General features: G+C 52.7%; 1 protein-coding gene across 1 annotated transcript in view; it reads left to right on the top strand.

Annotated features, from left to right (window-relative positions):
• Nucleotides 1–439: 439 nt before the first annotated feature.
• Nucleotides 440–25,779, top strand: part of LOC100082253 (mucin-6) — a 51,292-nt gene continuing 25,952 nt past the window's right edge. Inside the window, exons 1-12 of the mRNA XM_039911649.1 lie at nt 440–488; nt 6,921–6,983; nt 13,251–13,307; nt 14,880–15,120; nt 16,048–16,174; nt 16,800–16,887; nt 17,254–17,363; nt 19,682–19,889; nt 22,095–22,217; nt 23,795–23,915; nt 25,176–25,314; nt 25,416–25,520. Coding sequence (XP_039767583.1) covers nt 440–488; nt 6,921–6,983; nt 13,251–13,307; nt 14,880–15,120; nt 16,048–16,174; nt 16,800–16,887; nt 17,254–17,363; nt 19,682–19,889; nt 22,095–22,217; nt 23,795–23,915; nt 25,176–25,314; nt 25,416–25,520 — 1,431 coding nt within the window. The remainder of the gene's footprint in view (nt 489–6,920; nt 6,984–13,250; nt 13,308–14,879; nt 15,121–16,047; nt 16,175–16,799; nt 16,888–17,253; nt 17,364–19,681; nt 19,890–22,094; nt 22,218–23,794; nt 23,916–25,175; nt 25,315–25,415; nt 25,521–25,779) is intronic.

Below are 25,779 nucleotides of genomic sequence, written 5' to 3' on the forward strand. Positions count from 1 at the left end.
TTTGTTAAGCGCTCACTATGTGCCGAGCACTGTTCTAAGCGCTGGGGTAGACATAGGGGAATCAGGTTGTCCCACGTGGGGCTCACAGTCTTAATCCCCATTTTACAGATGAGGGAACTGAGGCAGAGAAGTTAAATGACTTGCCCACAGTCACACAGCTGGCAAGTGGCAGAGCTGGGATTCGAACTCATGAGCCCTGACTCCAAGAGCCACGCTGCTTCTCCAGATGAAGCAGATGAAGATGGGTGGACTGAACACCGTCTCTGTCCCACCACGGGCTCCCAGTCTGAGAGGGAGAGAGAGAAGGGAGCTTACCCCCATTTTCCAGAGCAGAAAACCGAGGCCCAGAGAGGTTTAGTGACTCGGTCCTGGATGCGCCGCAGGCTCGGGGAGGGCCGGCGATAGAACAGGGGTCGCCGATGCTGCCTCTACTAGGGCCATGTCGGCCCCAGGGGACCCCCGGCTGGTGGCTCAGTCCAATCTCCAGGGTAAGGGAGATCCATCACCCACTTCTCCCTCGCCGTCTTCCAATCGACCCCGGGGACACCCAGCTGGGGCCAGGGGTGACTCAATCTGATCTCTGGATTAGGGGAGGCCCATCACCTCCTTCTCCCCCGCCATCTTCCCCTCAACCCTGAGGACCGGCCCTCTGAGGCAGGTCCCCGTGGCAGAGCCCTGGCCGGAGGCTTGACGTCAAGGTGAAGAAACGAGGAGATGATGGGCTCGGACCCCTCCACGGGCCGACTGGGGCAGAAGCCCCGGACTCCTGGTTCTCTGCCCTCACGCCTCCTGCCCCGGGGTCCCCTGCCACTTCCTGAGGTGGTGGGTGAGGTGGGTGAGGGGCGGGGATCTCTGAATCCTCCCGTGGGGCCCCACCCCGGGCCGGGCAGCCTGGCGGAGGTCCGACCGTCCGCGTCCTTGGAGCTGGCACGGGCCCAGGCCGGCGGGCGGTCGGGTCCCCGGGGACAATGAGCGGAAGGCGGGCCCACAGGGAGGCCGGACGCGGGCCGGCACGGACAGTCTCTGCCACAATGGCCCGGGGCACGCTGGGAGGCCGGACGGCCCGGGCCACACCGGGGGGCCTCGGGTTCTTGCTCCCGGCCCACCCGGCTCAGCCTGGGGTGAGGGTGGGGATGGAGGGGTGGTCCTTATTAACCTCACCGGCGTGTGAGGGACCCGGGGATCATGGGAGACCCTGGGGGATTGAGGATGGAGATGGGGCTCTTCATGGGGGCTCGTGGGAGAGCATGGGAAACGCTACTAGACGTTGGGGATCGTGAGGGGTTGTGGAGAGACATAGGGGTTAGTGTGGGGGGAATCGTGGGGATGGTCATGGGGGATTGGAGGGTTGTGGGAGATTGGGGGGATTGTGGAGGAGTGTGGGGGCATGAGGGGGGTTGTGGGGGATTGTGGAGGGATTTGAGGGCTTATGGGGATTATGGGTATGGTGGAGGGATGAGGGGGTCAGGATTGGAGGGTTGTGGGGGATTGGGCGCATCGTGGAGGAGTGTGGGGATCTGTGGAGGGTTGCGGGAGATCATGGAGGGATTTGGAGGTTTGTTGGGGTTTTGGGGTATTATGGGTGGATGTGGGGTTCATGGGGGATTGTGGGGGCTTGGGGGGTTGTGAGAAATTGGGGGATTGTGGCAGAGTGTGAGGGGCTGCGGGGGACTGTGGAGGGATTTGGGTGTTTGTGAGGGTTAGGGAAGGATTTGCGGGGGTCATAATTGCTACTACTACTATCGCTACTATGGTACTTATTGGGCATCTTCTATCTGCAGAGCACTGTACTAAGCGCTTAGGAGAGTCCATTACAACAGAGTTGGTAGTCAGGTTCCCTGTCCAACATGTACAGCCTGTACAGCCTCCTCCCCTGCTCCTTGCTCTGGTTTCTCTCACCTTTGACTCCTGACTCACACTGTTCCCCTAGCTTGGCATCGCCCAGCCCCGACACCAGATCCACTAAAGCCCTCCAAAGTAAAATCCCCACCTCCTCCGGGAGGCCTCCCCCGATTCACCTCTGCTCACCACCCTTCCCCAGTCCTGTCAATCAATCAATCAACTGTATTATTGAGGAATTACGATACACAGAACGCTGTACTAAGCACTTGGGAAAGTCCAAGGCAATAGGGTTGATAGACATGTTTCCTACCCACAACAAGCCCGTGAGCTTCGATGATATATAATAATGTTGGTATTTGTTAAGCGCTTACTATGTGCCGAGCACTGTTCTAAGCGCTGGGGTAGACACAGGGGAATCAGGTTATCCCACGTGGGGCTCACAGTCTTAATCCCCATTTTACAGATGAGGGAACTGAAGCAACGAGAAGTTAAGTGACTTGCCCAAAGTCACACAGCTGGCAAGTGGCAGAGCCGGGGTTCGAACCCATGACCTCTGACTCCAAAGCCCGTTGGCGCAGTGGAAAGAGCACGGGCTTTGGAGTCAGGGCTCATGAGTTCGAATCCCAGCTCTGCCACTTGTCAGCTGTGTGACTGTGGGCGAGTCACTTAACTTCTCTGTGCCTCAGTTCCCTCATCTGTAAAATGGGGATTAAGACTGTGAGCCCCACGTGGGACAACCTGGTTCCCCTGTGTTTACCCCAGCGCTTAGAACAGTGCTCTGCACATAGTAAGCGCTTAACAAATACCAACATTATTATTTCCAGTGAGCCACGCTGCTTCTCGTGGCTCTACTGTATACTGAGCTCTACTGTGTGCAGAGCACTCTACTAAGTGCTTGGGAGAGTCCAAGACAAAAGCACTGGCAGACACGTTTTCTGTCCATACTGAGCTTAAAATCTAGAGAGGGAGGCAGACGGTATTATTATTGTTACTATTATTAATAAAGAAATAATTTCTACTTTCCTGTCACACCCAAATCATCCTCTTTTACCCTCAGGGTTTCTCCGTGTTCCCTAAACCTTCCGACAGCTCTCAGGCACACACATCCATCCCTGCTGAGTTACTGCAGGCCTGGGAGGCAGAAGGACATGGATTCTAATCCAGGCTCCACCACTTGTCTGCTGTGTGACCTTAGGCAAGTCACTTCTCTGTGTCTCAGTTCCCTCATCTATTAAACGGGGATTATGACTGTGAGCCCCATGTAGGACAGGGACCGTATCCAACCCAATTTGCTTGCGATATAGTAAGCGCTTTCCAAATACCAAAGAAGCAGCATGGCGTAGTGGATAGAGCACAGGCCTGGGAGTCAGGAGGCTAGTCATGGCTCTGCCGCTTGTCTGCTGTGTGACTTTGGGCTAGTCACTTCACTTCTCTGGGCCTCAGTTCCCTCATCTGAAAAATGGGGATTGAGACTGTGAGCTCCTCAAGGAAAAGAGACTGTGTCCAACCGGATTTGCTTGTATCCACCCCAGCGCTTAGTGCAGCAGTGCTTAGCACATAGCAAGTGCTTAACAAATAACCCAATTATTATTATTAATTATTTGTTCAGTTGTTTAGTCTTCAAACAGCTGCCTGTTCTTCCCTGATTCCCTGTCCTGTTTCCACAGAACAATCTGTGTAGGATCTGGCTGCCCCATTAGACTGTAAACGTGCCCAGTTCAGGGTCTGGCATTCACAGTTGACTGTGTGTTTTCTTGCTTGCTTCATTGAACGATTGATTGGATTTCTGAAGCCAAGGTCTCCCAGCCAATACCCCGATGTGAGTTCTGTAAATTGAAGGATCCAGGGCAGGAAAGCCCAAATGCCACCATAATAATATTTGTGGCATTTGTTAAGCGCTTACTATGTGCCAAGTACTGTTCTAAGCACTGGAGTAGATGCAAGGTAATCAGGTTGTCCCATGTGGGGCTCCCACTCTTCATCCTCATTTTCCAGATGAGGTAACTGAGACACAGAGAAGTGAAATGATTTGCCTAATGTCACAGAGCAGACGTGACAGAGCCAAGATTAGAATAATAGATGATAATAATGTTAGTATTTGTCAAGCGCTTACTATGTGCTGAGCACCGTTCTAAGCGCTGAGGTAGATACAGGGTGATCAGGTTGTCCCATGTGAGGCTCACAGTCATAATTCCCATTTTACAGATGAGGTGACTGAGGCCCTGAGAAGTGAAGTGACTTGCCCAAAGTCACCCAGCTGACAGGTGGTGGAACTGGGATTAGAACCCATGACCTCTGACTCCTAAGTCCATGCTTTTTCCACTGAGCCACGCTGCTTCTCTGTCTCTCGTCCTCTGTCTCCCAGGCCCATGCACCACTAAACCATATTTGCTCCACTTGTTAAGGGCTTACTATGTGTCAAGCACCTTTCTAAGCACTATCAACCAATAAACCATATTTATCAAGTGCTTACTGTGTGCAGAGCACTGGACTAAGTACTTGGATGAGCACAATATAACAGAGTTGGTAGACACATTCCCTGCCCGCAGTGAGCTTACGGATGAGAGGGGAAGACAGACATCAATATAAATAAATTACCGATATTGACATACGTATCTGTGGGGCTGAGGGGGGAGGCAAATTAAGGGAGCAAATCAGGGTGATGTTAAGGATGTGGAAGAAGCAGGAGAAGGGTAGATTCTACATTAGATACTAGATAACCACCTCACATTCTAAGGGGGAGGACAACAGGTATTGAATCCCCATTTTACAGATGAGAAAACTGAGGCACAGAGAAGTGAAGTGACTTGGCAAGGTCACCCAGCAGGCAAGGGGCAGAGCCGAGATTAGAACCCAGGCTCTCTGCTCCTGCGCACACCTGCCTAAAGGAGCAGCATGGCTTAGTGGAAAGAGCCCGGGCTTGGGAGTCAGAGGTCATGGGTGAATAAAGGGAGCAAATCCAAGACGCAGAAGGGAGTGGGAGAAGAGGAGAGGAGGGTTTAGTCTGGGAAGGCCTCTTGGAGGAGATGTGCTTGTAATAAGGTTTTGAAGATGGAGACTGTCGTCGTTTGAAGGGGGAGGGCATTCCGGGCGAGAGGGAGGATGTGGGTGAGGAGTCGGCGGTGAGATAAATGAGATGGATTAGAGGAGCAAAGATTGCAAGCTGGGTTGTAGTAGGAGAGCAGCGAGGTGAAGTAGGAAGGGGCAAAGGGATTGAGCGTTTTAAAGAGGAAAGTGAGGAGTTTCTGTTTGATGTGGAGTTGGGCGGACAACCTCTGGAGAGTCTTGAGGAGTGGAAGAGATGAGGAAGGAATGGTTTTGTCGAAAAATGATCCGAGCGGCAGAGTGAAATATGGACTGGAGTGGGGGGAGGCAGGAGGCAGGGAGGTCAGTGAAGAGGCTGTTGCGGTAATAAAGGTAGGAGAGGATAAACGCTTGGATTAACGTTGTAGCAGTTTGGATGGAGAGGAGAAGGCAGATTTTAGTGATGTTGTGAAGGATTTGGTGACGCTAAAAGGGCAGGTTTAGTGATGTTGTGAAGGTTGAAAGGACAGGATTTGATGACAGACTGAATACGTGGGTTGAAAGAGAGTGATGAGTCGAGGATAACGCCAAGGCTTGGGCTTGTGAGTTGGAGGATTCTCAGTGACAGAAAACTCAGGGGAAGGGCAAGGTTTGGGTGGGAAGATAAGGAGGTTTTTTTTGGACACGTTCAGTTTGAGGTGATGGGAGGACATCCACGCAGAAATGTTTCCGAGGCAGGAGAAAATGTGAGACTGTAGAGGAGGAGAGAGATCAAGGCTGGATATGGAGATTTGGGAATCATCTGCAAGGAGATGGTAGTTGAAGCCATGGGAGTGAATGAGCTCTCCAAGGGATGGAGCATAAAAGGGGACGCAGAACCGACCCTTGAGGGACCCCCACAGTTAGGGAGTGGGAGGCAGAGGAGGAGCCCTCCAAAGAGACCGAGAAGGAGCTGTCAGAGAGACAGGAGGAGAGCGAGGGGAGGACAGTGCTGGGAAATTTCCAGTTCAAACTCTTGGCTCTTCTCTCCGCCTTTAACTGGTAGGTTGACTGTGTCTCCCTTCCCCCGGCTCTGGGTGCAAGCAGCTTCCCCTCTCCCTGGGGTCTGTCTCCCCCCGTTTGGGAGTTGGCCGGATTTATCTCTCTCTCTCGGCTCTGGATCACTGGTTTCCCCTCCTGCCCTTGGCCACCAGTTCCAACACACCAGCGTGAAATCCCTTCTGTTCTCCCCGCCCTCCTTCCATTCAGTGAAGACTCTCCTTTACCCAGTGGGTGGAAGAGAGGGGCATCTGCCCATCCCAGGGTACCTTCAGGGATGGACAGGGGAGAGTCAGGGGTGTGGGATGGTCCCTGCTGGGTCCCTGAGGCGAGTCAGGGATGTGCGATGGTCCCTGCTGGGTCACTGGGGAGAGTCAGGGATGGAGAGGGGAGAGTCAGGAGTGTGGGATGGTCCCTGCTGGGTCACTGGGGGAAAGTCAGGGACGGACAGGGGAGAGTCAGAGGTGTGGGATGGTCCTTGCTGGGTCACTGGGGAGAGTCAGGGATGGGCAGGGGAGAGTCAGGGGTGTTGGGTGGTCCATGCTTGGTCATAGGGGAAGATTCAGGATTGTTGATGAGAGAGTCAGGGATGTGGGCTGGTTTGGGCCGGGTCACTGAGGTAGTCAGGAATAGAGTGGGATGGTAGGGATTTGGGGCAGAATGTTTCGGTTGGAATTCCAAACCTGTCAGAAATCCAACGGAGAAACCCCACTCCTCCCACCTTCTGCTCTACCCACAGGTCAAGTGACCAGCATCTCTCAACTGAGGCCTCTCGCCCTGGTCGGGGGGATTTGGGGGAACGGCAATTGAGCTTGCTATGGGCAGGGAATGTGTCTGTTTATCGTTGTGCTGCACTCTCCCAAGCGCTTAGTAAAGTGTTCTGCACGCAGTAAGTGCTCAATAAATACGATCGAATGAATGAATGACAAACCCTGCAACCCTCCCTCCGGTCCACCTCCGCCCCACCCATGATCCCTCACTAAAGGGAGTGGACATGGCTGCTCTTCTTTTTCCAGGATGGGAAGAACAATCCTTTGCCAACAAGCTCATCCAGAGACGGAAGCACAAAATACACCCAGGTAGGTAAATGCCAGACCTGGGCACTGCCCATCCTGGACGGGCAGAATAAACAGAGTCAGAATCAACCCATCGATCGATAGAATCGACTGAGCGTCCATTGCGTGCGAGGCACTGTATTGAGCACTTGGAAGAGGACGATATAATAGACTGGATCTCTGTCCTCGAGGAACCTGCAGTCTACTGTGTGCCGAGCACTGTGATGAGCACTTGGGTGCATCCAACAGAGTTAGTAGACAGGATCCCTGTCCTCAGATTTCTTACAGTCTCTGGATAGAGAGCTGTGCTGAGCGATTGGGAGAGGACAATAGAGTTATATAAACTCTGTCTTCTAAGAGGATACTCTATTGTGTGCAGAGCACTGTACTGAGCACTGGGGGCGGGGAACAATAGAGTTAGTAGGCATAATCCTAGTTCTCAAGCAGCTTCCAGTCTCCTTTATGCAGGGCACTGTACTGAACACTCGGAAGAGGACGATAGGGGTAGTAGACATGATTCCTACCTTCAAGGACGTTACAGGAAGCAGGATGCTACTGGATGCAGAGCACTGTGTTGGAGAGCTTGAGGGAGGACAACAGAGTTAACAGACATGAACTAGAGTTAGTAATAATGACGGAATTTGTTAAGCGCTTACTATTCATTCAATCGTATTTATTGAGCGCTACCGTGTGCAGAGCACTGTACTAAGCACCTGACTGTCTCTATCTGTTGCCGACTTGTTCATCCCAAGCGCTTAGTACAGTGCTCTGCACATAGTAAGCGCTCAATAAATACTATTGAATGAAAGTATAATTCAGCAACAAATAGAGACAATCCCTACCCAATAACAGGCTCACAGTCTCAAGCACTAGTCGAATCGTTGGGGTAGACACAAGGTCATCAGGTTGTCCCACATGGGGCTCACAGACTTAATCCCCATTTTACAGATGAGGCAACTGAGGCCCAGAGAAGTTAAGTGACTTACTCAAAGTTACTCAGCTGATAAGTGGTGGAGCCGGGATTAGAACCCACGACCTCTGACTCCCAGGCCTGTGCTCTTGCCACGAGGCCATGCTGCTTCTCTAATAGTAGAATTAGTAGAGAAGCAGCATTGTGTAGTGGCTAGAGCCCGGGCCTGGGAGTCAGAAGGTCATGGGTTCTAATCCAGCCTCTGCCACTCCTCTGCTGTGTGACCTTGGGCAAGTCACTTCATTTCTCCGTACCTCAGTAACCTCATCTGTAACATGGGGATTAAGACTGTGGGGCTCCACATGGGACAGGAACTGTGTCCAACTCAATTTATCCATATCCACCCCAGTGATTAATAAAGTGCTTGTCACATAGTAAGCGCTTCACAAATACCATCATATTATGAGCCCTGCCCTCAAAGTGCCCATGCTCCTCTGTGCGCAGAGCACTGTGCTGAGGACCAGAATTACCTTTAGTATGTGTTTCCCTCCGGAAACGTGCAGAATTCGTAGACCTCAGAGCGGAGATTCCGCGCTGTATATATCTGTAATTTATTTATTTAAATGAATGCCTGTCTCCCCCCTCTAAACTGTGAACTCACTGTGGGCAGGGCATGTGTCTGTTTGTTTTTATATTGTACTCTCCCAAGAGTTTAGGGTAATGCTTTGCACACAGTAAGCGCTCAATAAATACGATTGAATGAATGACTGCGCCTTTTCCTGCAGGTGGAGAGAGCCCTCTCCTCTCAATCACCGGTAAGTCACGTTTTCCCCGGTATCTCAGGGGTCACCCTCCTCTCCCTCCCTCTCCCCCCCAAAAAACCTAGGGGAGTCCTTCCTTCTCCCCTCTCTCGGGTCACCCTCTTCCTCCTCCTCCTCCCTCTGGGGCTTCCCTTCACCTCACCTTTCTGGGATTGCCCTCCTCATAATGATTATAACAGCTCAGAACAGTGCTTGGCACATAGTAAGTGCTTAACAAATACCATCATTATTATAATAGTACTTGTTTAAGCACCTACTATGTTCCACGCACTGTTCTAAGCGCTGAGGCATCTACGAGTTAATCAGGTTGGACACAGTCCCTGTCCCCATGGGGCTCACAGTCTTCATCCCCATTTTAGACAATGGCACTGAGGCCTGGAGAAATGAGATACTTGCCCAAGGTCCCACAGCAGAGAAGCAGCGTGGCTTAGTGGAAAGAGCATGGGCTTGGGAGTCATAGGTCGTGGGTTCTAATCCTGGTTCTACCACTTGTCTGCTGTGTGACCTTGGGCAATTCGCCTAACTTCTCTGGGCCTCATTTCCCTCATCTGCAAAATGGGGATGAAGACTGTGAGCCCCACGTGGGGCAACCTGATTACCTTGTATCTACCCCAGCGCTTAGAACAGTGCTTGGCACATAGTAAGCACTTAACAAATACCATAACTCCGCCGCCCACCTCCTCACCGTCCCTCGGTCTCGCCTATCCCGCCGTCGACCCCTGGGCCACATCCTCCCGCGGTCCTGGAATGCCCTCCCTCCTCACCTCCTACGATCTCTCTTCCCCTCTTCAAATCCCTACTTAAAGCTCACCTCCTCCAAGAGGCCTTCCCACACTGAGCTCCCCCCTTTTTCCCTCTGCTCCCTCTACCTCCCCCCCGCTTCACCTCTCCGCAGCTAAACCCTCTTCTCCCCCCTTTCCCTCTCCTCCTCCCCCCTCCCGTCCCACCCCCTTAGCACTGTACTCGTCTGCTCATCTGTATATATCTTCATCACCCTATTCATTTTGTTTAATGAGATGTACATCACCCTGATTCTATTTATTTGCCATTGTTTTTATGAGATGTTCTTCCCCTTGACTCTATTTATTGTCATTGTTCTCGTCTGCCTGTCTCCCCGGATTAGACTGTAAGCCCGTCGAAGGGCAGGGACCGTCTCTATCTGTCGCCTATTTGTACATTCCAAGTGCTTAGTACAGTGCTCTGCACATAGTAAGCACTCAATAAATACTATTGAATGAATTATTATTATAATGTGATAGAACTGGGATTAGAACCCAGATCCTTCTGACTCCCAGGCCTGGGCTCTATCTCCTCCCCTGTCTGGGGTCACCCCCCTCCTCCCAGCTCCACCTACCCCAACCGCCTCAACAGGATGAGTTTGGGGGGCTGGAAAAACCACGAATCCAGAATTTGCCATTCAGCTTGGTCAGTCCCATGGTCCGGTCAGACCAGACCTCCAAACCACAAGCAGAATCAGGACGTTGTTAGGAACCATTTACTGGTTGTTGTCATGGTTAGGTGTGATCATCCAACACCCTTGAATAATAATAATAATAATGACAGTGTTTGTTAAGTGCTGTGTGCCAAGCACTGCTCTAAGCGCTGGGGTAGATACAGGGTAATCAGGTTGTCTCATGTGGGGCTACACTTTTAATCCCTGTTTTACAGATGAGGTAACTGAGGCATAGAGAATTTAAGTGACTCTGTTTATTGCCATTGTTCTTGTCTGTCCGTCTTCCCCGATTAGACCGTAAGCCCGTCAAACGGCAGGGACTGTCTCTATCTGTTGCCGACTTGTTCATCCCAAGCGCTTAGTACAGTGCTCTGCACATGGTAAGCGCTCAATAAATACTATTGAATGAATGAATGAAGTGACTTGCCCAAAGTAAAACAGCATACAAGTGGCAGAGCCAGGATTAGAACACACGCCCTCTGACTCCCAAGCCCATGCTCTTTCCACTAATCCACGCTGCTTCTTTTTTTTTCTTTTTTTTTTTGTTAATAATAATAATAATGCTGGTATTTGTTAAGCGCTTACTATGTGCAGAGCACTGTTCTAAGCGCTGGCGTAGACACAGGGGAATCAGGTCATCCCACGTGGGGCTCACAGTCTTCATCCCCATTTTACAGATGAGGGAACTGAGGCACAGAGAAGTGAAGTGACTTGCCCACAGTCACACAGCTGACAAATGGCAGAGCAGGGATTCAAACTCATGACCTCTGACTCCAAAGCCCATGCTCTTTCCACTGAGCCACGCTGCTTCTCTAAGTGACTTGCCCAAAGTCACACAGCCGCTAAGTGGTGGAGCCAGGATTAGAACCCATGACCTCCGACTCCCAAGCCCACGCTCTTTCCACTAAGCCACGCTGCTTCTCAAGGGCGAGGAGGTCAGACAGGGGCTCTCAGTGTGGGACCCTCCCCCAGCCTCACCAAGTCCTCTGGTCCCATAACTCACCGGTCAAACTGATGAAATGAGAGGTCCCGTGACAGCGGGGGACCCCAGGCCAAGTGACCACGGCCGAAGCATCCCTGGGGAGGTTTCTTCTCTACCGCTGGGGCCCCGCGACCGACGTCAGCCGCCTGCCACCTTCATCTCGCCCCGGTGGCCCCCGTGTACGGGAGACTGAGGTGCGACCAGTCCCCAGACGTCCCTACCGCTCGACGCCATGCGGGCTAGCTTCCTCCCCTCTGGCTACTGGCCGTTTGCGGTCACTGGCCCTGACCCCCGGGCTTGGCGTCCCACAAAAGCCGGCCGAGGATCAGGCATTTTGCCCTCGGAGGTTGGTAATTGATGGTATTCGGCTGGACTTTTAATAATAATAATAATAGTGGTATTTGTTAATAATAATTAATTCATTCATTAGTATTTATTGAGCACTTAGTATGTACAGAGCACTGTACTAAGCGCTTGGAATGGACCAATCGGTAACAGAGACAGTCCCTGCCCTTTGACGGGCTTACAGTCTAATCGGGGGAGACAGACAGACAAGAATAGCAATAATGTTGGTATTTGTTAAGTGCGTACTATGTGCAGAGCACTGTTCTAAGCACTGGGGTAGATACAGGGTAATCAGGTTGTCCCACCTGAGGCTCTCAGTCTTCATCCCCATTTTACAGATTGGGTAACTGAGGCCCAGAGAAGTGAAGTGACTCGCCCACAGTCACACAGCCGCCAAGGGGCAGAGCCGGGATTCGAACCCATGACCTCTGACTCCCAAGCCCGGGTTCTTCCCACTGAGCCACGCTGTTAAGCACTCGCTCTGTGTTAGGCACTGTCCTAAGCACTGGGGTGGATACAAGCAAATCGGGTTGAACACAGTCCCTGACCCATGTGGGCCTCAGAATCTTAATCTCCATTTGCCAGATTAGGTAATTGAGGCACTGAGAAGGGAAGAGACTTACCCAAGGCCACACAGCAGATTAGACCCCAGGTCCTTCTGACTCCCAGGTCCGTGCTCTTGCCACTGGGCCACATTGCTTCTCATAAAAGTTGTGTTATTTGTAAAGTGTTTTCTCTGTGCCGGGCACTGTACTAAATGCTGGGGTAGATACAAGATAATCATGTTTGAACACAGTTCCTGACCCACGTAAGGATAAAAGTCTTGATCCCCATTCTACAGATGGGGGAGCTAAGAAACAGAGAAGTTAAACGACTTGCCCAAGGTCACACAGCAGACAAGTGGCAGAGCTGGGATTAGAACCCAGGTCCTTCTGCTTCTCAGGCCTGACCTCCTTCCACTAGGCCATGCTATTGAGCATTTACTGTGTGCAGAGCACTGTACTGAGCGAGTGAGAGTACAATAAAATAAAGCAGGTAGACATAATCCAAGCCATCAAGGGGCTTAGAGTCTGAGGGGTGGACCATTCTATTATTATTAAATATGGTATCTGTTAAGTGCTTACTATGTCCCAGGCTTTGTACTAAGCGCTGGGGTCAGTGGTTCAGCGTGGCTCAATGGAAAGAGCTCGGGTTTGGGAGTCAGAGGTTGTGGGTTCAAATCACAGCTCTGCCACTTGTCAGCTGTGGGACTGTGGGCAAGTCGCTTAACTTCTCTGGGCCTCATTTACCTCATCTGTCAAATGGGGATGAAGACTGGGAGCCTCACATGGGACAACTGATGACCCTGTATCTGCCCCAGCGCTTAGAACAGTGCTCTGCTCATAGTAAGTGCTTAACAAATACCAACATTATCATTATTATTACAAGGTAATCGGGTTGGACACAGTCCCTGTCCCACATGGGGCTCATATTCTTAATCCCCATTTTACAGATGAGCTGAGGCACAGAGAAGTGAAATGACTTGACCAAGGTCACCCAGAAGACAAGCGATAGACCTGGGATTACTCTTTGTGTGCCAGGATAATGATCTTGGCAGGAACACGGTCACCAATTCCACAAATGCCAGAGCTCTGAGGTTCCTAATTCCTGAGGTGCCAGGGTAGGGAACTGCCCATTTCACAGGTGCCAGGGCAGAGAACTGCCCGTTCTAGAGGTGCCAGGGTGGGGAACTGCCCATTCCCGAGGGGGCAGGGTTCTGAACTTCCTACCTGTCTCGCAGATCCCGCAGTTGAAGGTGTCGAGAACGAGGAGGCGGAAGATGGCGTCGTACCTCCCAGTAAGTGTCAGCCTGTTTACTGGACCCCTCTTGGCGCGGGGGGAGGGGGGAAGAGGTGGACAAGAGGAGAGAGACGGGGGGTTGGGGGGAGGGTCCTCCTTGACCTCTCAGCTGCTTTCGACACTGTGGACCACCCCCTCCTCCTGGAAACATCCAACCTTGGCTTCTCTGACCCTGGTTTTCCTCCTCTCTCTGGCCGTTCATTCTCGGTCTCCTTGGTGGGCTCTTCCTCCCCATCCCACCCCCTAACTGTGGAGGGTCCCTCAACGTTCAGTTCTGGGTCTCCTTCTATTCTCCATCTTCACCCTCTCTCTTGGAGAATTCATTCGCCCACGTGGCTTCAACCACCACATCTATGCGGGTGATACCTAAATCTCCAACTCCAGCCCTGATGTCTCACCCTCTCTGCAGTCTCACGTTTCCTTCTGCCTTCAAGACATCTCTACTTGAAGTCCTCCCGTCACCTCAAGCTTAACATGCCCAAAACGGAACTCCCATCTTCCCACTCAAACCCTGTCCTTCCCCTGACTTTCCCATCACTGTAGACCACACCACCATCCTTCCTGCCTCACCAACCCATAAACTTGGCTTTATCCTTAACTCCTCTCTCTTATTTAACCACATATTCAATCCATCACTAAATCACGTCCATCCCACCTTCACAACATCTCTAAAATCCACCCTTTCCTCTCCGCTTGGATACCACATTAATACAGTCATTCATCCTACCCCACCCGGATTACCACCTCAGCCTCCTTGCTGATCTCCCAGCCTCCTGTCTCTCCCCACTCCAGACCATATTTCATTCTGCTGTCCGGATCATTTTTCTATAAAATCAATCCGACCTTGTTTCCCCGCTCCTCATAAAATTCCGGCGATTGCCCATCCACCTCCACATCAAACAAAAACTCCTCACCATCGGCTTCAATGCCCTTCATCCCCTTACCCCCTCCTATCTCACCTCCCTACTCTCCTTCTGCAACTTCGCTCCTCTGAACAGTCAATGGGATGGTCCATGACATCGCCTCAGGAATGGGAGAGCTTGGCGTGGCCAGTGAAATGGCCCACGGCATAGACTCGGGAATCAGAGAGCTCGGATTAGCCAGAGGGCAGGCCCATGACATTGCCCCGGTGCTAGGAGAGTTTGGACCGGCCAATGGGATGGACCATGACATAGCCTCGGGGGCAGGAAGAGTGGCCTAGTGGATAGAGCTCGGGTCTGGGAGTCAGCAGTCAGGAGAGCGAGTCCCTCAACTTTTCGGTGCCTCAGCTTCCTCAACTGCAAAATGGGGATTATAAGGCTGTGAGCCCCATGTGGGTCATGGACTACGTCCAACCTGATTAATTCATAACTACCCCCAGCACTTAGAACAGTCCCTGGCACATACTAAACTCTTAACAAATACAATAAAAAAAGGAGAAACTAGACAGCAGGATGGCCCAAGCCATTGCCCCAGGAGCAGGAGAGCTCCCATTAGCCAAGGGGAAGACCTGTGACATCGTCCCGAGGATAGGAGGGCTCAACTAGCCAGTGGGAAGGCCCATGTCATTACTCCTCTCTTTGTCCCGCAGCCTGGAAAAGAGGCTGGTGCTCCACGTGGGGCGGGGGCCACTTCCTGACGTTCGACAGCTTCCTGTACGACTTCTCCGGCACGTGCAACTACATATTCGCCACCATCTGCCACGACACCTCGCCGGACTTCAACATCCAGCTCCGCCGCGGGCCCGATGGCAAGATTTCCAGGATCATCGTGGAGCTGGGCCCCACCGTGGTCACGGTGGAGAACGGGGTCATCTCCATCCAGGACACCGGGTAAGGGGCCGCGGGGGAAGGGAGCGGAACGGGCATCACGCTGGAAATCCGGACGGGCGACCGCGAGGGGAGAAAGAGGAGTTCGTGAGAAGCAGTGTGGTCTAGTGGATAAAGACTGGTCCTGGAGGACCTGGGTTCTAATCCCAGCACTGCTCGCTGTGTGACCTTGGGCAAGTCACTTCTCTTCACTGGGCCTCGATTCCCTCATCTGGAAAATAGGGATTGATACTGAGAGCCCCACGTGAGACAGGGACTGTGTCCAACCCGATTTGCTTGGATCCACCCCAGGGCTTAGTACGGTGCCTGGCAAATAGAAAATGCTTAATAAATACCATAATTATTACTATTATTGTTATTTTCTGTGCCCCAGTTTCCTCATCTGTCATATGGGGATTAAGAGTGTGAGCTCCATGTGGGGCATGGACTGTGTCCAACCTGATTAAATTTGATTCTACCCCAGTGCTTAGTACAGTGTCTGGCACATAGTAAGCGCTTAACAAATACCATTAAAAAAAATGAGATCGAGTCCTCGATTGTCCCTAGTAATCACCAAGGTTCCCAGGGGGAGCAGGGACTTCTCCCAGGTCGCCAGAGTCAGTCACTCAGTCCGTCAATCGTATTTATTGAGAGCTTACTGTGTGCAGAGCACTGTACTAAGCGCTTGGATGAATACAACAATAAACAGACACATTCCCTGGACTATCTGCTTCGGGAAGGCTGGAATCATAAGGGGGTCAGCATCCCAACTCACCTCCCCACTGGTCCGGACGCTGCCGGGGTGACTGACCAGCCCGCCAGCTCCCTGGGGAACACGACCCAGCCGGTCGTCGCATCGGCCAGATAGGCGGCCCCGTGGCCCGTCCCCACTCGCCAGCGACGGACATCCGTCCAGTCCGCTCGGCCGACGGGGTTCTCCTGTGTCCACAGAGTGGTGGGTCTCCCCTACACCAGCAACGGGGTCCAGATCCTGCCTTTCGGACAGAACGTCCGCCTGGTGGCCAAACTCATGGAGATGGAGCTGGTGGTGATGTGGAATAACAACGATTACCTCATGGTGAGAAGCCGCCCGAGGGGGGCCGGGGCCGGGGAGGGGCCGAAGGCCCGGAGGGACACATTCTGGCACAACTCCGCCTCGTGCTTCATTCTTTCCTCACGTTCCATCGCCGGAAGATTCCACAAAAGCCTGAGTCTGGGCTGGATCAGTAGGGGAGAGTCAGGGGTGTAGGATGGTCCGGGTTGGGTCACTGGGGGGGGGGGGGGGGGAAACAGGGATGGAGAGGAGAGATTCAGGGGTGTGGGATGGTCCATCCCTCACCGTGAGGATGGGGGTCCAAGAGAGTGGTGGAACTGGTTCCCCCTGGAGCCTCCCAGTGGCCCCGTGGGAGCCGGAACGCTACATTCCCTGGGCGGGGTTGAGTCGGGAGGGCACGTGTCCCGGGCTTCTGGCCCACAACTGGCCTGCAGCTGGAGAGTTGGAGGTCGCCATCATAGCCAAAACCTCTCGCCCCCCCTGCAAGGCCCCATGCCAGTGAGTCCCCCGTGGGATGGGGCCTGGGTCTGCCCCGATCCCCTGCCTCTCCCCCGGTGCTGAACACAGTGCTAGTCGCAGAGTGAGAGCCTCCTCCGGGTCGGCACCGTTTCCTCACCGACCACCGGCCCGGCGTTGGTCATCTCTGTAGGTGTTGGTGGAGAGCAAGTACATGAAGAAGACGTGCGGGCTTTGTGGAAACTTTGACGGGGATAAAACCAACGAGTTCCAGAGCGAGGGTGAGCGGGGCTGCCACGAACCAAGCTCCCAGAATCCTTTGCCTCGGGCCCACCAATCAATCAATTAATGGTACTTATTGAGTGCTTATGTGTGCACAGCACTGAACTAAGCCTGCAGCTTCCTTCTCCTGCCCGGGGGGGACCGGCCAAACTGATCTGTGACCTTGCGGGGGTGTGGGGGGTCCCTATGACTGTTCTTCTCCCCCGGCTCCCCTTCCACGGCACCTCTCCATCGCGGGACAGAGCCAATCCACCCCTCCACCCGGCACGCCCCGGGAGAGCCTGGGGGTCTCCATTCCCAGGGAAAGACCTGGGGGGCGGGGGAGATGTCAGGGTCCGTTCTGACCCCCGGGTCCCCAAATACAGGCAAAGTCCTGGAGCCCTACAAGTTCGCCGCCCTGCAGAAGATGGACGATCCTGCCGAGATCTGTGCCGTCGAGGAGGCTCAGGGCCACAGCCTCTCTCCGAAAAAATATGTACGCCTACCCCCTTCCTCTCTCCACCCCTATGCCCCCCCAGGAGAGGCCCTGGATCTACTCAGGGGCCCCCTCCTCAGAAGCCTTTTAAAGATAAAGGGAGGAGGAGATGAAACAGAAAACAGGGTGGGGTGCCATCAGTGTTCAGTACAACAATACAGAGGGGGTGACTTTTGTGGGTGCCCAGTGCGGGTGGGGCTGTGGGCCCCATGCCCGCCCCTTGGCTTAATGGATAGTGCACGGGCCTGGGAGTCAGAAGGACCTGGGTTTTAATCCTGGCTCTGCCACATGTCTTCTGTGTGACTTTGGGCAAGTCGCTTCACTTCTCTGGGCCTCAGTTAACTCATCTGTAAAAAATGGGGATTAAGAATATGAGCCCGATGTGGGACAGGGACTGTGTCCAACCTGATTAATGTATATCTACCCCAGTGCTTAGAACTGTGTTTGGCACATAGTAAGTGCTTAACAAGTATTGCTAGTATTATTATTATAATTATCTTCAGCCACGCTCCATCCTGGGCTCTTCCTCTTAGCTTATAGGCCACAGCTGTAGATGCATTGAAAGACACGCTCGCATGCAAACTTAGTAACCGCCGGTTAATCAGTGGGAGGTTATTACGTGCAGAGCACTGTACTGAGTACTTGGGAGAGGATAATAGCAGAGTGCAATACTGGACATCTGTTAGGTACAGAGCTCTGTACTGGATGTCTAAACTGGAAGCTCCTTGTGGGCAGAGAACATGCCTTCCAACTCTGTTGCAGAGTACTCCCTCCAGCCCTTAGTACAGTGCTCTGCACACAGTAAGTGCTCTAAAGGTATCCTTGATTGATGGCTGGATTCAGAGCTCTGTTCTGGGCAGCTACTGGGGACCGATTGCAGGGAGATATTGTGCCGGGCATTTAATACGTGCAGAGCACTGTACTGAGTGCCCACTGCATGCAGAACTCTGAACTGTAAAATTCATTCATTCCTTCAATGGAATTTATTGAGCACCTACTATGCTCAGAGCACTGTAATAAGCACTTGAAAAGTACAATTCAGCCATAAAGGGAAACAATCCCTGCCCACACCTGGTTTACAGTCTAGAAGGGGGGAGACAGACATCAAAACAAGTAAACAGGCATCAGTAACATCAACATAAATAAATGGAATTATAGATATAAAACTATTGCATTGTCCTCTCCCAAGTACTTAGTACAGATTATGGTACTTGGTAAGCACTTACTATGTGCCAAGCACTGTTCTTCGCACCAAGGTAGATACGAGTTAATTAGGTTGGACTCAGTCCCTGACCCACACGGGGCTCACGTTCTTAATCTCCATTTTCAAGATGAGATCACTGAGGCCCAGAGAAGTGAAGTGACTTGCCGAAGGTCATACAGCAGATTAGACTAGAATCCAGGTGCTTCTGACTCCCAGGCCTGTGCTCTATCCACTAAGCTACACTGTTTCTCTTACTCTTGCTCCGCACAGAGTAAACGCTCAGTAAATACCACTGATTGACAGCCACTGTGCTCAGAGTCCTCTTTCCACACCTCTCTTCGACCAGTAAGGGTGGAACTCCTCACTCTAGGCTTCAAGGCTCTCCATCACCTTGCCCCTTCCTACCTCTCCTCCCTTCTCTCTTTCTACCACCCAGCCCGCACGCTCCGCTCCTCTGCCGCCCACCTCCTCACCGTCCCTCGGTCTCGCCTATCCCGCCGCCGACACCTTGGCCACGTCCTCATGCGGTCCCAGAACGCCCTCTCTCCTCACCTCCGCCAAACTGATTCTCTTTCCCTCTTCAAAACCCTACTTAAAACTCACCTCCTCCAAGAGGCCTTCCCAGACTGAGCTCCTCTTCTCCCTCTACTCCCTCTGCCACCCCCCCTTTACCTCTCCGCTGCTTAACCCTCTTTTTCCCCTTTTCCCTCCGCTCCTCCACCTCTCCCTTCCCATCCCCACAGCACCGTACTCGTCCGCTCGACTGTATATATTTTCGTTACCCTATTTATTTTGTTAATGAATTGTACATCGCCTTGATTCTATTTAGTTGCCATCGGTTTTTACGAGATGTTCTTCCCCTTGACTCTATTTATTGCCATTGTTCTCGTCCATCCGTCTCCCCCGATTAGACCGTAAGCCCGTCAAACGGCAGGGACCGTCTCTATCTGTTGCCGACTTGTTCATCCCAAGCGCTTAGTACAGTGCTCTGCACATAGTATGCGCTCAATAAATACTATTGAATGAATGAATGAATGGAACTACTGACCTTTTCCCCTCCCTGCCCCCCACCCTCTCCCACCCCCACCCCCACCTTCTCCTCCGTCTCCCCCAGGCCAGGATCTGCCACCAGCTGCTGACCCTGGTGAGCCCGACCTGCAACGTGTCCAAGGCGGAATTCGCCACGCGGTGCCAGCTGGACATGGAGGAATGCGTGGAGCCCGGGCAGCGGGACTGCAGCTGCCCCACGCTCTCCGAGTATTCCCGGCAGTGCGCCATGGCCGGCCAGCCCGTCAGCGACTGGAGGACCGAAGATTTCTGCGGTGAGCGCCACCCCATCTGCCCATCCGCCACAGGAATGGCCGCGGGGAAGAGGGGGCTGGAGGAGGAACACAAGGAGGATGAGGAGGAGGACCAGAAGGAAGAAGAGGAGAGCGAGGAGGAGGATGAGGACAAGGAGGACAGCAAGGAGGAGGAGAACGACGACAACGATGAGGAGACCAAGGAGGAGGAGGACAAGGGGGAGGAAGAGGAGAAGGACGGGCGGAAGAGAAGGAGAAGAAAGGGAACAAGGAGGATGGCGAGGAGGAGGAGGATGAGGAAGAGGCGGACAAGGAGTAGAATGGGAGGGGGAGGAGGAGGAGAACAAAGAGGTGGAGAGGGCAAAAAGGATGAGGAGGAGGAGGACAAGAAGAAGAAAGGAGGGGAGGAGAAATAAGAGGAGAAGGATGAGTCGGAGAAAGGCCCTTCATCTAATCTGCAGGACTCTCTCCCATGGATCCCCAGATCCTGGGAACACTAGCCACTTTCAAACATTTCTCGGAAAATTCTGAATCCATTGCCAATCTCAACCACGTGAAAAACGGGGGGTCAGAGAGGAAGGATTACCCTTTCTAATCATACATCCTAGTTTATTAGATTTTCTAATCAAACACCTATGTTTAATAGTGTTTCTAATCAAACACCCTCATTTATTAGCATTTCTAATCAAGCCTCCACGTTTATTAGTATTTCTAATCAAACACCCATGTGTAATTCTACTCAAATACCGACGTCAAACATCCGGGTGATAACATTCCCGCTAACAATAGCTGCCTTCTCTGATATTAAACTAGTTTCCCCATGTCCTGTTCTCCCTCACCCCCAGATCATGAATATCCTTCTTGAATTCTTTCTTTCCGTTGTTGATAAATTCCAAAGGTCAGATAGCGCTAATAGCCATAATTGTAAACGTGGCATTTGTTAAGTGCTTACTATATTCCAAGCAGTGTTCTAAGCAAGGGGGTAGAATCAAGTCAATTAGGTTGGACACAGTCCCTGTCTCACATGGGGTTTAAAAATTATTATTACTAATTATTATTATTATTATATATCTAAGCATTTATTATGTCTCAAGCATTATTCTAAGAGCTGGGGTAATTACAAGTTAATCAGGGCAGACATAGTCCCTGTCCCACATGGGGCTCACCAGGATAAGTATTCTTGTCATAATCATTATTATTATTACTATTATTATTATTGTTATATTTGTAAGCACTTACTATGTTCCAAGCACTGAGCTAAGCACTAGAGTAGATACAAGTTAATCAGATCAGACACAATCCCTGTCCCAGATGGGGCTCACTGTCTAAATAGAAAGGAGAACAGGTATTGAATCTCTATTTAAGAGAAGAGGAAACTGAGGTGCAGGGAAGTTAAATAATTTGCCCAAGGTTACACAGCAGGTAAGTGGCAGAGCCAGGATTTGAAACCAGGCTCAGGCTCTTTTCATTAGACCATGCTGCTCCTTAAATGGAAATGTCACTTTAAATGTTACTTTATGAACAACCAAGTCTAAAATTGGCCTGGATTGGGAAAACAAGTTGTCCCCTTTTGCTCCTTTCCCTTTCCTGCCTCCTCCAGAAAAGGGCTCCAGGGAAAGGCCCCCTTGGAGAGACCTCCCAGGAGAAGTCCCTCCAGGAAGAGGCACCCCAAAGAGACCCCCCCGACCAGGAGAGAGACCCCAGGAGAGGACCCCAGAAGAGGATTCCCCCAGAAGAGGCCCCTCGGGAGAAGCCCTCCAAGAGACCCCCCAAGAAGGGGTCCTCTGGGAGAGGTCCTCCTAGGAACAGATCCCCCTGAGAAGATGCCCCCTCCAGAGAAAACCCCTAAAAAGAGACCCCAGAAGAAGCCCCCCTAAGAGAGGCTCCTAGAGAGAGATCCCCAGAAAAGGCTCCCAGGGAGAGGCCTCCCCAGAAGAGGCCCCCGGAAGAAGCCTCCTAGGACAGGATCCAGGAGAGCCTCCCCCAGAAGAAGCTCCCCAGGAGAGATTTTCCCAGGATAGGCCTCCCAGAAGAAGCTTCCCGGGAGAGTCATCCCCCAAGAAGAGCCCCTTGCCACCCCATCCCAGGAGAAGCCCCTCAGGAAATGCAGCAGTCAGACCGACCGCTCATCAGGTCATAGGCTGGGCCGGGGACCACTGGGGTCAGGGGGGTCCTGGCCTCTGGCAGTGCCCCTTCCCCTCGTCTCATTCTGGACACCTTCTGCAGCCCTGAGCCCATGTCCGGCCAACCAGGTCTACCAGGAGTGCGGGTCGCCCTGTGTCAAGACGTGCTCCAACCCCCAGTACAGCTGCCACAGTTTCTGCACGTTCGGATGTTTCTGCCCAGAAGGTAAACACCCCCTGCCCACCCGCCGGCCCCCGGCCCGGGCCATGCCCTCTCCCCCTGCCCCCAGAGCTGCCCAGCCCACTCACCACCATGTTGCCCAAAGGCAGAATTGGGGGGCACAGACGCTCCTCTCATGCCAACCTTCTAATTGTACCTCCATCTCATCTGTCTCGCCGCCAACCTCTCACCCACGTTTTGCCTCTGGCCTGGAATGTTCTCCCTCCTCATACCCGACAGAGAGTGACTCTTCCCTGCTTCAAAGCCTTATTGAAGGCCCATCTCCTCCAAGGGGCCTTCCCAGATTAAGCCCCCACTTTCCTCCCACTCCCTTCTGCGTCACCCTGTCTTACTCCCTTCATTCATCCCCCGCTCCCAGCCCCACACCACTTATGTCCATATCCATCATTTATTTGTTTATATTAATGTCTGTCCCCCCTCTAGACTGTAAACTCATTGTGGGCAGGGAATGTGTCTGTTTATTGTTATACTGTCCTCTCCCAAGTGATTAGTCGAGTGCTCTGCCCACAGTAAGCACTCAATAAATACAGTAGAATGAATGAATTTACCGTGTACAGAATGCTGCACTGGGCACCACTGTGTGCAAAGCGCTGTACCGAACATGTGCAAAATGCTGTCATTTATCATTCAATCATTCACTCATTCACTCAGTAGTATTTTTTCAGCACTTACTTTGTGCAGAGCACTGTACTGGGTTTCTATCTGTGTAGAGCACTGAGTTGGAGAGGCTAGACCGGTGTCTGCCACTCATCCGGCAGATATGTCCGTATACTTTTTTAATGGCATTTGTGAAGCACTTACTCTGTGCCAGACACTGAACTAAGCACTGGAATAATCACTGGGGTATTAGTTAAGCACTTACTATGTGCCAGGCACTGTTCTAAGTGCTGGAGAGGATGCAAGATAATCAGGTTGGACCAAAACCCTTTCCCACACGGGGGCTCTTGGTCTTAATCTCTAAATTCTATATTATAAATCACTCATATATTCTTATTACTGCCCGTCTCCCCTTTTAGACTTTGAGCTCATTATAGGAAAGGAACACATCTACTGACTCTGACATATTGTCCTTTCCCAAGCGTTTATTCATTCAATAGTATTTATTGAGCGCTTACTACGTGCAGAGCACTGTACTAAGCGTTTAGTCCGGTGCTCAGCACGGCTTAGTGGATAGAGACCGGGTCGGGAGTCAGAAGGTCATGGATTCCAATATGGCTCCTCCACATTGTCTGTTGCATGACCTAGGGCAAGTCACTTCATTTCTCTGGGCCTAGGTTTCTTCATCTGTAAAATGAGGTTTGAGACTGTGAGCCCCAAGTGGGACAGGGACTGTGTCCAACCCGATTTGATTGTGTCCACCCCAGAGCTTCATGCAGTCCTTGGTACATAGTAAGCATTTAACAAATGCCATAATTATTATTATTATTATTATTATTGTCACTACTTAGTACAGAGCTTGGCACTGTAGTAAGTGCTTAAATATCACAATTAAACAAATACCACAGTTGTTCCACACGCAGTAAGTGTTCAGTAAATAGCACTGATGGATCGATGGATTTCAGGCACCCTCTTGGACGACATCTCCCAGAACCAGACTTGCATCCCCGTGGACCACTGCCCCTGCCTGCTCAACGGCGTGGCCCACGCCCCTGGAGAGCTGGTGACCGCCGCCTGCAGGACCTGGTGAGTTGGCCCTGGACCGCCCCCGGAGGGCCAAGATCCCTGCCCCCGAGCCCACACCCCTCCAAAGACCCCGAAACGCGGGCATCGCTTCCAAGCCGCAGCACTCGGCGGCGGGGTGGGGCCGATTGGGCACCGAGGATGGACTCGCCGGACCAGGCCCGGGGCAGACCGGATGGGCACTGGATATATCTCACCGTGGGGCTGGCCAACCCGAAGTGACTGGGGCCCACCCGGCCCACCGAATCCAGGGTAAAGACCCACTTTCCGGGCCCATCTGGGAGCCCCAATTGGCGGGAAGGCCAGCCCCCAGAGATTGCTAATCAATGCTTCAAATCACAACCCAACCCCTGACCCCCATCCCCACACCCTCCTTCCCGAGACCCCGGGGCGGAGACTCTGAGGGCCGGACTTAAGTCAGGGAGAGTGTCTGACCCCCCCCACCACACTGCTGCCTACTGAGGGGGTGGTCCCAGGTACCCCAAGGTTGGGGGCATCCTCAAGGCCGATGCCCCCTACCCTTCTAGCCCTAAAGTTCTTGAATAACAATAACCACGACCATCATCACAGTGTTTGTTTCGTGCCTACTCTGTGCCAAGCACTGTGGTAACTCCGATGAGAAGCAGCGTGGTCTAGTAGATAGAGCCCGGGCCTGGGAGTAAAAAGGAACTGGGTTCTAATCCCCGCTCTGCCACTTGTCTGTTGTGTGACCTTGGGCAAATCACTTCACTTCTCTGGGCCTCAGTTACCTCATCCGTAAAATGGGGATTAAGAGTGTGAGCCCCATGGGGGACAGGGACTGTGTCCAATCTGACTACCTTGAGTCTACCTCAATGCTTAGAACAGTGCTTAAAAAATACCATATATTTAAAAAAAGAATAATAATAATGGTATTTGTTAAGCACTTACTATATGTCAAGCACCGTTCCAAGCACTAGGGTAGATACAAGGTAATCAGGTTGTCCCACGTGGGGCTCACAATCTTAGCCCCCATTTTACAGATGAGGTAATTGAGGCACAGAGAAGTTGAGTGACTTGCCCAAAGTCACACAGCTGACAAGTGGCAGAGCCAGGATTCAAACCCATGACTTCTGACTCCCAAACCCGGGCTCTTTCCACTAAGCCACGCTACTTCTCTGAGTCCTGGCAACGGCCGTCCCCACCCACACCATGTCACAGCCGGGTGACCCCGACCCACTGGGGAGGTGGCGGGGGGGGGGTGGGGAGAAGGGTCCTGCAACTCAGGGAGGGTCTCCCGGACAGCCGCTGCTCCGCGGGCCAGTGGAAGTGTACTGACCTCCCCTGCCCCGGACGCTGCTCTCTGGAGGGCGGCTCCTTCGTCACCACGTTTGACTCACGGCCGTACCGCTTCCATGGAGCCTGCACCTACATCCTCGTCAAGGTGGGTTTCAGGCCCCGACAGGGGGTGGGCGGGGTCTCTCTCCCCCGACCCCCACCATGGGCGATAGGCGCTCACCGTTCGCCCCCCATCCGCCCCCGCAGAGTCCCAGTCTGCCCCACAACGGCTCGCTGATGGCCGTGTACGACAAATCCGGCTACTCGCACTCAGAAACCTCCCTGTCCGCTGTCATCTACCTGTCCTCCCAGGTAACCCCCCAGGGCGTGCGGCGAGCTGGCGGGCACCGGGGGCCATGGGACGGGTGGGAAGACCCCCCAGGCTGGGGCTGGAGGGTCTGGGGAGAGACCCGGGACAGTTGTCAGGGCCTCCATTTGGAAGGAGGGATGAGGGGAGTCGGTGGTGATAGGGTTGGCCGTGGTCGAGGTGGCGGCGGGGTTGGCGGAGGTGGAGAAGATGGCGGTTGTGGTGGGGTGGGTTGTGCAGGAGACGGTGATGATGCTGACTGAG

Source organism: Ornithorhynchus anatinus, chromosome 3 (genome assembly GCF_004115215.2).
Source record: "Ornithorhynchus anatinus isolate Pmale09 chromosome 3, mOrnAna1.pri.v4, whole genome shotgun sequence".
NCBI classification, from domain to species: Eukaryota; Metazoa; Chordata; class Mammalia; order Monotremata; family Ornithorhynchidae; genus Ornithorhynchus; species Ornithorhynchus anatinus.